The sequence below is a fragment of the Eurytemora carolleeae genome, unplaced genomic scaffold (assembly GCF_000591075.1).
Source record: "Eurytemora carolleeae unplaced genomic scaffold, Eaff_2.0 scaffold556, whole genome shotgun sequence".
NCBI lineage: Eukaryota > Metazoa > Arthropoda > Copepoda > Calanoida > Temoridae > Eurytemora > Eurytemora carolleeae.
The window spans coordinates 156,036-168,881 of record NW_019402189.1 but is presented as its reverse complement, the minus strand read 5'-3'; the positions used below and the strand labels follow the sequence as shown (position 1 = coordinate 168,881).

Sequence of the window (12,846 nt, the reverse complement as noted above, 5' to 3'; positions counted from 1 at the left end):
TGGTGATGCATACTTTAGATATTTTAGATATTTTTGTTAAGAATTTTTTTTCAAATTTTTTTTTTATTTCATACTGTTGTACTTAGAAAAATGAGGAATGTCCGAATACAGACACAGAACAAGTTGTTTCTCTTCCCTGTCTAACTGAAAGAGACTGTAAAGGAAAAATGAAAGGGGGTTATATAGGCTGAAACCTGATAATCTCAGGCGTTGAATGATACATATAAGAAATCTATCTAATGTTCCTGTTTCGAAAAAATTTATATAAAACTGTGTCAAATTTATATGAATATTCATATATATGCAATTTTGTATAAGATAAAAATAAAATTTATTGATTCTTTCCAATTCAAATCTCTTAACATAAACTGTATAAAGTTAGACTTGATTTTAAATTAACTTTATGAATATTAATATTTCTTCTTTAACATATTTTTTGCTATGATAAATTTCAAATTTTCTAGTTTTTAATATTTACATTAATGGTTGACTTTAAAATGTGAAGCCTTTTATTTCTAAACTAAATAGTGATTCAGCAAACTTACAGCAGCAATTAACAAATGAAACATAGTGAAATAAAATAAAATAATTATTTTACTACTCTGAGCATAGAAGTATTTTCTTGCATTTTTCCATAAATGAACTCCGTGATTCAAGAAAGGCTAAGATTACAAAAGAAATCATATGCAATCACATTTTTTTAAATGTATAATATCTAATATAGATGTTTTTATCTTCTGTTATCTTCATCTATTTATTTAAGTACATTCATAAAGATAAAAATTCCTGACATCAGTTCATCTTTGTCTCAGAATGAGAGCACTTGTGTTTGCTCTACTGGTGGGAAGATGCCTGTCTCAGGATCTCTGTAATATTGATAACATTGATAAATATGATTGCGGTTTCAGTGGAACGACCCAGGCTAGCTGTGAAGCTGACGGTTGCTGTTGGGAACCTGCTGCAAGAAATGGATCCTTCAAAGACATTCCTTGGTGCTTCTATAACAGTGAATATGAACCACCTCCAGATCCCTGTGATGATATAGTTTGGTTCGCAGCAGATCCAGGATTCACTCAGGAGTACTATGATATCATGTATGATAACTATCTTGCTAATCTTAACATTGATGGCTCTGGTGCTGTAGTTGCTGCCCCTGACCAAGAAACACCCGGAGGATCTTACTACTATCACTGGATGAGAGATGCAGGACTAAGCATCAAAGCATGGCTTGACATTAATGATAATGATTATGATAAAGTACGAGTAGAGCTTGATGGCTATGCAGCTTGGGTTGCCAAAGTTCAGCATAAGACTGATCCGAATGGAATTGATGTGAGAATTGAGCCAAAGTTTACAATTCCTGATGGAGAACCCTACACAGGAGGTTGGTGCAGACCGCAGACTGATGGACCAGCCCTTAGGGCCATGGCCATGTCTAAATGGGGAATGATCCTGGCAGAGACAGGCAAGGGAGATCCATCAAGTATTTGGGAGATTGTTAAGTTTGACATGGCATGGGTGACTGAAAACTGGAAAGAGCTTGGCTGTGATTTATGGGAGGAGGTGAGGTCTGATGACTTTTTCTTCAATCGGATGGCTTACATTTATTCCCTCAATGTTGCAGCTGACTTTGCTGATATGATTGGGGAGAGTGGTGCTGCTTATAGAACCAAAGCAGATGAAATTGCAACAGCAACTAAGTCTCACTGGAAGGATGGATTTCTGTATGAATCAACTAATCGTCCATATGATGGCGCAGTTATTCATTCAATCGCAACCTTTGGAGAATATCTGTTTCCCCCAGAGTCTGAGGAAGCCGCAGCAACAATTAAAGTTTTAGCAAAAGCATTTTGTAGAGAATATCCAATCAATCAAGAAGAAATCTATGCTGGTCTTCCAGGACTCTTAATTGGACGCTATCCTGGAGATTCCTATGCAGGAGGAAACCCTTGGCAGCTCCTTACTGCTGTTCTAGGAGAGCTGTTTTACCTGGGAGGTAAAGCCACTTTGAAGAGTGTGAGGCAAAGAGGAGATTACACGCTCAAATACTCGGCTAACAAGGAATGGATGAGCCTTTTGAACCTCAAGGAAGGTGCTACTGCCAGTGACCTGGCTAGAGCTCAAGTTGGTGCAGGTGATGCTGTGATGACTAGCTTGTGGTCCCATGTCCAGGATGCGGATGGAAGAATGGACGAACAGATTGACAAGCGTACTGGAGTTCAAGCCTCAGCACAGGGATTAACCTGGAGCTATGCCAATATACTCCATGCTCTTCATGTACGAGAGTAAGTTTAACACCTTTTATATTTCTATGGTGTTTACACTTTTTATCTCATATCCATGTTTAGGAACTTGGACCCAGGAGATTTTACAACTTCTGAACCAACTGAAGGAACAACAACTAAGCCTGATGGACCCACCCCTAGTGGACCCACAGATGGACCAACTGATGGACCTACTGATGGACCAACTACAGGTAACTCTTCATTTCTCAATCAGTCTGATAATCAAATAAGACTAAACAATAACAAATTGTGATGTTTATTTGTAGAACCTCCAAAGACCTGCTGCAATGCTGTCAAGTTTGTGTCAACAGGAAACATATTCGCTGAATATCCTGAGTTTGTCGGGAACTACAGGCAGATTGCAACTGATGACAAAGGTATTTTAAATTCAAAGAAAATAGATTATTAATATTTTACATTTTTTTAGATAGGAAGGTTTTTCAGCATATCTCTAGTGGAGCACATCTTCATTATGTAGAGGACATTCATTATAAGGTACATATAGGGTGTCCCACGAAACAAGACAGTTGGGGAATAGAATTTAAAATGTCTTCTTCCATAATTAGTAAAGTTGTTTGATAATAAAGAGAATGATAAAAAATATATGGCGATCTTATTATAACAAAATTGATTTCAAAGTAAAATGAATTTAAGTAAAAAGATGTTTTTAACGAAATAAAGTGCAAAAGTCTTTTATATTTAATAAAGTACTTGGTAGAAGACATTCAAAACTATTCACTAACTGTCATGTTTCGTGGGACACCCTGTACGTCCCATTAAATGAGGAAATTAAGTGATAAAGATCTTTGAAAAAAATATGTAAAGAAATTTGTAAAATTTGTAAAAGCATTTGATAGACTAAAAATGGAGCAAATACATTCTTAATTTTTTTTTACATGTACATTATGTAAAAATTATGTATCTGTTTTGAGCATGTATCTAGTAAAATTAGATTTACATTGTGATCCTGGCACATTTCTGGTTTAGGGATTCATGTGCAGTGTAATTAGAGTTTTCAACGCAAGTGAATTTTATTTGTGCGCAAGAGAAATTTAATTGCGCGCAATAAACGCAACAGAATTGCGCGCTATAGCGCGCAATTGCGTCTTACTTTCTTCCGTTTGTGTTTTAATTTTTTGATAGTATTCAATTTAAACCTTATGGCACGCAATAAATGCAATTAATTATGGCGCAGTTCCGTATAACAACAAAAAATCAATCTTAACTTTGGAAGTGGATTACAATAAACTGAACTAACATTTCAGTCTCAAATGCTAAGAAAATTGAATTTAAACTTAATCTTTTATTTTATAATATTCACATGCAGCATGATAAACAGAAAACTCTGGCACAGAAAGACGACATTTTAGACTCAAGCAGACCCCTTTAACGGAATAAGTGATCTAATAACTTACTATTTAAATTTTTTTCTTTGTAACATCATCAAATACTCTGTAATGTTGTCTTTCTGTACCATAGTGTTCTGGTTCTCACTGTAGCAAAATATCTCATTTTGATTAAGCAAACCTTACAATTTTAACTAAAAAAGTTTTATTTTTAATGTTCATTCAATGTGAACAAATGAAAAATGTATCATATTAAATTATTCATTGAAGTAGTAAACCTCTAGAAACTTAAAATTTGAAAACTGTTGAAACAAGCCTCGATCATTTTAAAATCTTCAGAGATATTTCCATTCTTGTTTCTGCTGCATAAACTTGTAAGTCACATTTAAAATTATTGAATTTTAGATGGAAAAGCAATTCCGTTGCACGCAATCCGCGCAATTCCGCGTAATTCTGCGCAATTCCTCGAATATTTAATAGCTTTTCCTTATTAGCATTTCGTCGACAAATTTTCGCTTTTTTCGCAAAAATGCCAAAATTTTTCAGAAAATGCAAAAAAATAATGTGAAAATTTTGCGAAAAAGGAAAGTATAATGCAAAATTTCGAAAAAAAAAACGAACATTGCTCGAAAAATAATGCAAAAGTGTTGCGAAAAAATAAGCGAAAATTGAAATAATTCATTTTCCGACAGATAACAAGGGATAAGACAGTTGGTTATTTTACCATATGATTATCTATCATTCTAATGTTATGAAGTATGAAGCCTGGATATTCTCTGCTACTCCTGAAGATACCACTGGTGATGTTGCAAATGAGAATCCTGGAGATTGTGCAGATTCTGCTGGTGAGCATAATCATCTATACTTTGCTTGTCTGTTTGTTTGTTTGTATCCAATAAACGTCAAAACGGCTAAACCGATCAGGACCAAATTTTGTGTCGGACCTAACATGGCCCCAGGGAAGGTTTATGAATGATTGAAGTTTCAAAATCATTCTCCGACAAAATTTAAATTCTATTAAATTTTGAAAATCCACGAAATATTTTTTAGAAAATCCGCAAACTTTTTGTTTGTTTTTGTTTTACAATATATTCAAAAAGAAAATGATCACAATTAAAATAGAAAACGGGCACGAAGCGCCCTGAAAGCCTAGCCATCATATATTTAACAAAAGTAAAAATATGCTAAATTTTTTAAGCTTTAGAAAAGGATGATAAAAGGATGTGAAGACGACTTGTCTCATTCACTACGGTAGTCATAGAACCTCTATTTGAATTAGAATTATTGTCATTTGTTTTGTCGCTGCAAAGCACATATCCGCAAGATGGAAAAAACAGAATTTAAAATAATGAATTTTAGAAGAATGAGAATATCAAAGTCATCCTTGCCTAGACGAGTAAAGNAATAATATGAAGACGACCATCAATTTCAATTTAATTGATTTCTACCAACCGTTCAAACAGCATGGATACACATAAACATGGAAACCAAGAGATGCTGCCAATTAACAGCTTCTCTTGGTTTACTTGTAAACTTTTAAAAAGCTTGTTAAAAATCAAAACTTTACCTCAGTTTAAAGCTTTTATACTTTTCCTCTAAATCAATATGATTTTTCTAGAAAAAGGAACTGAGTTTTTGCAACAAACTCAAATTGTTAACTTTCTATATCTTTACAACCTGATGGTTAAAACCTAATTGATATTTCAAACTTAGATTATTTGATCCAACAGAATTCAAAGTTTGAAATATCAAATGTCTACAATATTGGGTTGTAAAGATATAGGGATTAGAAAATCAGAGTTTGGGGCAAAAACTCAATTCCTTTCAAAAGATTTATTGTTATCTAAAGTTTTTGTTTACGTAACTTGCGTAAATATTGATTTTATGTCCTAACGCTTATCTCTGAAGAAACGAAGACGACTGCAGATGTATATTCAAGAGATCTTCCAATTAAACTTTATAGATTGACAATCCAATTCACAACCGGGACCCTTTCATGCTTTGTCTCATCAAGAAAGAAAAATCTATCAATGTTTTTCTTTTTCAAAATTTGAATAATTTTTTATGTGGCTTTTGACTTTCGGTTGACGGTTAAAATTCATCCCTTGTAAGCAGGAAAAACGACGATATCTGCTCTGTACATTATTGATAAGATTGAGGTTCACTGAGTACCTTTGTGAGTCTAATTAAATATTTAATTAAAGGTCAAGAATGGGCTCTGCTGAGAGAGGATAGTTGGGTTGTAGATTCTACAGCACAGGTAATTTATATTTCTAGGGATTAAAATCAGAGTTTGTTGCAAAGACTCAATTCAGTAAGGGATAAAATATCAATCCCACAAATCTGAAGGAATTGAGTCTTCGCCACAATCTCTGATTTTCTTATCCCTATATCTTTGCAACCCAATGTCGTAGACCTTATATATTTCAAACTATGATTTCTTTTAGATCAAATAAGCTAAGTTTGAAATATACAAGGCGGACGCCATTAGGTTGCAAGTATGTAGAGATTAGACAATTTAATTGTGTGACAAAAACTCAATTCCTTTGTGAGTCAGAAATTTCCCTGTTTGCGTCACCCTACAACGGGAATACTAGGTATGAAATTTGAAAGTTTAATAGCAGGGGGAAAAATTACTTTTTTACCCTGTTGTAGGGTGATAAAGTCACTGAATCACCTCACAACGGGAAAAATTAGGCGTGATAAATTTCCAGCAAACAGAGTTGAATAATTTATTCATTGAATTCAAAATCTATAGGATCTTTTTTACTAGACAAAACTAACTTAAATGAGTTAATGTTAATCTCTCATTGATCCAATTCAAAAGTTTGACCGGCTTAACTAAAACTAGATTGTTAGCAGACACATTGATCCAGAGTGGGCTAAAGGGAAATATCGCTGAAAAAGAAAAACTATAAAATAGTTTGAACTGAAACTGTTTTCTCGTGAGTTTAACTCACATGATCCGAACCGGTATTCAGTCGTACCGTCTAGTCTGGACTGCCAAGTGTAGAGTTGACCCAAAACGTTTTATGCAACAATCTCTAGGATACACATTGCCGATGCCCACTTGACAGGAAAATCAGATAGAAATAAAAGTTGTATCAATCGATTTACTATTTTCCTAAACCCCTTCAACTATCCGCGAACAGTCTCTTTAAACTCCAAAATTGCAAAACAGTGCAATTTATGATTAAGGTTTTGTGTGATGGGTCTAACGTTGTATGCTGTGATTCTGTCAGGTAATAATATACAGTTAAATATTTCTAACATATCATTCGAGAAGGCTAACCCATTGCAAATTCTAAATCTTTTTAACATAAATTTTCCAATATTTTGTACTTCAAAGAGGATGAAGAAAATCAACAAAAAATTTGCCACATGGGTAAACGACTTGACAGATTTCATTATTTAAATTTAGAAATGCAAATTTTCTGAAAATTCTTAAAACATATTCATATTTTTTTTTTTTAGTTTGGAATCTAAAGGAGCCGTAGAAGACAAGGAAAAAATCTTAAATAAAGAATAAAAAATATTTTGGAATTTTTTCTTTTTGATTGATACATTAAAAATCATATAATTAATTTTGAAAGGCCTTCAACAAGAAATGCATATTTAGGATAATGATGGGAAAATGCCGTATTCCTGTATCAAAATAGAAAAGAAACATTGCAACCGTTGACAAGTGTCAATTGAATACATTTTTTATTAAACTTTTGAACTCAGTTTCCTGAACTTTTGGGAGTATATCAACAAACACAGCTTAAGAAAGGTCAGAAATATATTTCTTATTGGTTAGATAGATTAAAAACTTGAAGCTTGATTAGAAGCCCGCCACGACATCGAAAATGAATATATTTATGTGTTTAACAATATAAGCTAAAATGTTCTTGCCGCCATGTTTTTGTATTAAAACCAAGTAGCCTATTACTAGACTTGAATCACAGAGTAGAATTTTTATATGGAGAGACTATAATCAGGGATGTACACAGAAATTTGGTAAAAGGAAGGGGGCTTTTTTGTTTCCAGGGGGAGGGGTCCTCCACACCTGTTGGTGCCTGAAAACTCCCCAGAACCATAGATCTAACTGATCCAAGCGGGGGGCTAAGTACACTTTTTTGAAAAAAATCTCTTCTTTTCATATCTCTGTTATTTTATATTCAGGCGGGCAGCCTGTGTACATGAAGGGAGATTATTATCTCTACTATCTTCAGGATATTCCTCATCATTATGAAGGTCCGTATACAGTATAGTTCAGTAAAGCAGAGTGTACAATAAAGCATAGTACAGAAATGTACAGAGAGATTTTTAAACCTATAATAGCATCTTTTCAAAGAGCTAAATTAACCGAATAACTGTTCACAAGAATATATCAACTAAACTAAAACTAAATATATGTATTGAACAATGCTACACCTAGCGGTGAAACTAAAAACTAAATATTTGTAATGAACAATGCTACATCTAGGAGGTAAACTAAAGACTAAATATTTGTAATAAACAAAACTACATCTAGCAAGTATACTAAAAACTAAATATTTGTAATGAACAACTCTACATCTAACGGTGAAACTAAAAACTAAATATTTGTAATGAACAATTCTACATCTAACGGTGAAACTAAAAACTAAATATTTGTATTAAACAATACTATATCTAGTGGTGAAACGAAAAACTAAATATTTGTAATAATCAATACTACATCTAGTGGTGAAACGAAAAACTAAATATTTGTAATAAACAATGCTAAATCTAGCAGGTAAACTAAAGACTAAATATTTGTAATAAACAATACTACATCTAGCGGGTAAACTGAAAACTAAATATTTGTAATAAACAATGCTACATCTAGCAGGTAAACTGAAAACTAAATATTTGTAATAAAAAATGCTACATCTAGTGGGTTAAAGTAAAAATTAAATATTTGTAATAAACAATACTACATCTAGCGGTGAAACTAAAAACTAAATATTTGTAATGAACAATGCTACATCTAGTGGTGAAACTAAAAACTAAATCTTTGTAATAAACAATACTTCATCTAACGGGTAAACTAAAAACTAAATATTTGTAATAAACAATGCTACATCTAGTGGGTTAAACTATTAATTAAATATTTGTTATTTACTATGAATTAATTATGAACTATGTTTTTTCTTTAGGCTGGACAATTGCCTCAAGTATGTCTGAGTTGGGTCATGTAACAAATACAAATAGTCCAGACTGCCCAGAAAATGAAGGTAAAATTTTTTAATTGCGTTTTTTACAGACATTTTAATTGACAGGTCGTCTTTAATGACAGTTGAAAAACAATTGGACTTCGTTCATAGTGGTAAAAGATGATTCACAATTTTCCTTCAAGACGGTCAAAAAACGACTGACAGGTTGTCCTTCATAATGGTTGAAATATGATTGACACGCCGATCATTCATGGTCGAAAGAGGATTGACAGAGTGTTCATGGCATTCTATAGGCGATTGACAGGACGTCGTTCATGATGGTCGAAAGATGATTGAAGGGTTGACATTCATGACAGACGAAAAATGATTGACAGGTCATCGTTAATGACAGTGGAAAGATGATTGACAGTTGTCATTTATGACAGTCAAAAGATGATTGATAGGTTGTTGTTCATGACAGTCAAGAGACGATTGTAGCGTTGTCATTAATGACAGTCTAAAGACAATTGTAGCTTTGTCATTCACGAAAAGGAATTTCATAAACTGTTAGCTTTTCAATTTTCATGGAAAGTTCAAAAGACCTTTCAATTTTTTTTAATGTAGATTTTGTCTTTAGGTAGCCATCAAAGATGTAAGTTGACCATCTCTCAACTGTCATTTTTAGTGATTTAGAACAAAATAATTATTGATTTTTTTCAAGGATGGGAGTATGATGATAACAACAATTGGTCAATTGATCCTACCTTTAAAGTTACGTGTGCTTAGATAATATTTTCATATTTATCCTTAACACTTGATACACTTGAACAAATAAACATTTGTACTTATTTCTAATCAATTGTCTTAAATAATGATTGTTTTAAATCTCGTATTAGGACTCTGTATTGTGTAGAAAGACAGAAAAGTTAAAAAGAATTACAAAACAAAGTTTTAATTGCTTGAATAGATTTTTTTGCTGAAATCTATAAATGTAGTGTTGTCAACTCGTCAATTTCGTTTATTGTTATTTTTGCATATATCTTCTCTCGATCAGGGTAAAAATTTTCCATTAAGTAACTAAACTTGTTTATTCTAAACATTCGCTTTTAATGAAAGGGGGTATAGAATGAAACCTGAGAATCTCAGGCGTTGAACGATACAAATAAGACATCTATCTGATGTTTCTGTCTCAAGAAATGATATAAAACTGTGTCAAATTTATACAAAATTCATATATATGCAATTTTGTATAAAAGTTAAATATTAAACAGATCATATTCAACAAATACGCAACCAATCTGAAAACGACGATATCCCACAGGAGCCTGAGAATCCCAGGTTTGCTCCTATTATAATTTTTTTATTTTGCATTTTAATAGACATAATTTTGAGTGAAGAAAAAAATTTTGCGACTAAAGATATACAAACCTGATAATAATATTCTAGTAAGAAGTAATTCTTGGTTAGGCTAACATCTCTACTTGCAATGATATTATGGTTAAAAGATAGGTATTGTAACCAGTGTGAGCTCAATAATGCCCGGTGCAAAGCAAGGCAGACAAAGAGTAAGACCTCTACGTTAGAGGATTGGATCAGGGATCAACTAACCTTGGGCATCACCTCTGGTCCCGGTCACAAAGAAGACCGGGACCGCAGGGTCAATAAATTAACGGTAGATGATTCTTACCCTACCCCTAACATTTCAGACATTTAAACTTTATTAGGATCGTCAAAATTTGTTTCAACTTTAGACGTGGCACAAGTGTATCATGCAATTCCAAATGAAAAGAAAGCTCGTCCTTTAACAGCATTGCAACAGCCCTTGCCTATTATTTGTTCTTTTTTTACTTGTAAACACATTTTTTACTATACTCTGTAGACTTATTCAAATCAGTTTTAGGCTTTATATTTCCTTGGTAACATGGTGACAGCTGTGGGTTCGCATCCCACAGCTGTCACCATGTTACCATTTAAAAGTGGTCGAAGAAAAAGGAAATATAAAGCCTAAAACTGATTTGAATAAGTTTACAGAGTATAGTAAAAAATATATTTACAAGTAAAAAAAGAACAAATAATGGTTGATACTAATGAATGGAAGAATCAATATACATATCTAGCTTTCAGAGGAGCAATAACTGGCTCTGGCTCAGCGCTTCTAAAAGTACTCAGAGATACAGGGTGAGAGAGAGAAATGGCAAACTAGAAAAACTTTAGCCAGGGATGTATAGGGGGTATACACCCCCTGCACATTTATGGAAAAGAAATAAACGGAACAACAAGAAACATTGAAGGCCTGAATTAATCTTTTAGCGCTGTATAAACCTGGAGAATGGAGGTTTTTATCTTGGTGAATCCAGATTTTGTTACTGGCAGCTTTAAATATACTCCTTAATAACAAGCCTGGTTAGCTGTTATTAAGTATCCGAACTCCTCGGAAAGACGTTAATTCTATTGATTGAATCTGGTTTGTGTAAGCACTAAGGGAGCTCAGAACATTCAGGTTCTAATACAACTCTCTCCAGTTTCTTGTGGCTGAACAGAACCATGTGTGAAATAACATGGCAGTACACACATTAGAGGTCATTAAAATTCAAATTGATTTTATTTTAGGAATTTCGATGGGGATTTGACATGTGTGGTGTGCTTGCTTCATTGCGGAAATGGATCCTGCGTACACACACATCTACAGAATTAACAGAGGCATTTGAGTCGGTACAATCGTCTTCCTTATATTTCGAATTTATTTTAACAACTCCTTAATAACAAGCCTGGGTAGCTATTATCCGAAGTATCCAAACTCTTCGGAAAGACTTTAATTCTTTCAATTGAATCTGGTTCTATGTGTGCAAGCATTAAGGGAGCTCAGAACAGTCAGGTTCATATACCACTCTCTCCAGTTTCTTGTGGCTGAATAGAATCCTGTGTGAAATAACTTCTTCCCCTTCCCTCTTACCAGAAACAAGGAAAAGGGAAACATAGGAAGTAGAATCCTGATAGTTTGTGCACCATGAACTATAATACCAATTTATACTCTGTCGGCAGCGTTATTTTGAAACACTGTGTCCGGGATGATTTTACAAAAATCAAGATTTTTTTGTCGAAAGTACTTTCCTAATCTTTCATACCCCATTTGTCATCAATTATAAAGTTGGAATTCTGACACAATGAATATCCTCAGAATTTTCAAACCTTGCTTGGTGCAGTGACTTTTTTCCAACCTGCAAGAATATTGAGGAAATTGAGTTTGAAGCAAACCTTCACAGTGGCTGAGTTAGATTCCATAGATCAGAAAACAATATTGAAAACTGCAAATACATCTCATATCTACTCCTCACAAACAGTAACTTTCTATTATACTTAATTTGATATTTCTGGCACTAAGATATCAAATTAAATAAAAATATGAAACAGAATTATGTGTAAAAATTCATTTTTCCCTTGTCTACAATTGTAGATCTAAAATAAAAGAACAGTAAACAGATGTATGATCAGATAAAAAAGATATTACGGTCGGAAAAAAATTCACTGCTTTTTTCAAATCTTACTAAGAAAATTTTTAAATCAAAAATAAATTGTTAAAAAATTAATTGAAGAAAGCCAAAGCTCTCTGGTAGACTCTTCGCCTCATACTATGGGTTAGACTACTATTAAATGGTTAAAGTATAACCAAATTCGGCAATTTTAAAAATATAACCAAATAACACACTTTACTCTATGTATACTGTATAACTTGACCTAGCTGCTTGAAAGTCAGTACAGTACTTCAAATGAACCAGAGCTTTCAGTGATAGGAATTAATATGGAGTTTAGAGTTAAGAACGGAAATTTGAAAAAATGTAAAAAAAATAATGCATCAGACTGTTTTGCCTCTAAATGGGTGAAAAAAGTGAAAAAGCTATACTGAAGAGAATCTGGAGAAACATCAGCCTTGAGACCCTGGAGAATCTGGTCTCATCAATTCCAAACTGAGTAAATGATGTCTATAATAGTCTGGGTCATCATGTAATAAAATAAATTTATAGTAAACAATTTTTTAACACATCTAGAACATTTTTT

The 12,846-nt window shown here is 33.1% G+C and overlaps 1 protein-coding gene across 1 annotated transcript; it reads left to right on the top strand.

The window, feature by feature from the left end:
* Positions 1 to 792: 792 nt before the first annotated feature.
* Positions 793 to 9,645, top strand: LOC111718245 (glucoamylase ARB_02327-1). Its single transcript, XM_023493792.1, has 12 exons — positions 793 to 2,285; positions 2,349 to 2,476; positions 2,552 to 2,662; positions 2,713 to 2,780; positions 4,389 to 4,476; positions 5,836 to 5,891; positions 6,830 to 6,873; positions 7,106 to 7,136; positions 7,358 to 7,403; positions 7,796 to 7,867; positions 8,794 to 8,871; positions 9,512 to 9,645. The coding sequence occupies exons 1-12, from the start codon at positions 814 to 816 to the stop codon at positions 9,574 to 9,576; spliced, it is 2,259 nt and encodes a 752-aa protein (XP_023349560.1). The 5' UTR covers positions 793 to 813; the 3' UTR covers positions 9,577 to 9,645.
* Positions 9,646 to 12,846: the final 3,201 nt, after the last annotated feature.

What these genes read in the sequence shown, in the direction of transcription:
- LOC111718245 (XM_023493792.1), top strand. Translation starts at nt 814, where the DNA reads ATGAGAGCACTTGTGTTTGCTCTACTGGTGGGAAGATGCCTGTCTCAG. An exon ending in TAGAGGACATTCATTATAAG is followed by an intron (nt 2,781 to 4,388) that starts GTACATATAGGG and finishes AATGTTATGAAG; the next exon opens with TATGAAGCCTGGATATTCTC. An exon ending in ACAAACACAGCTTAAGAAAG is followed by an intron (nt 7,404 to 7,795) that starts GTCAGAAATATA and finishes TTTTATATTCAG; the next exon opens with GCGGGCAGCCTGTGTACATG.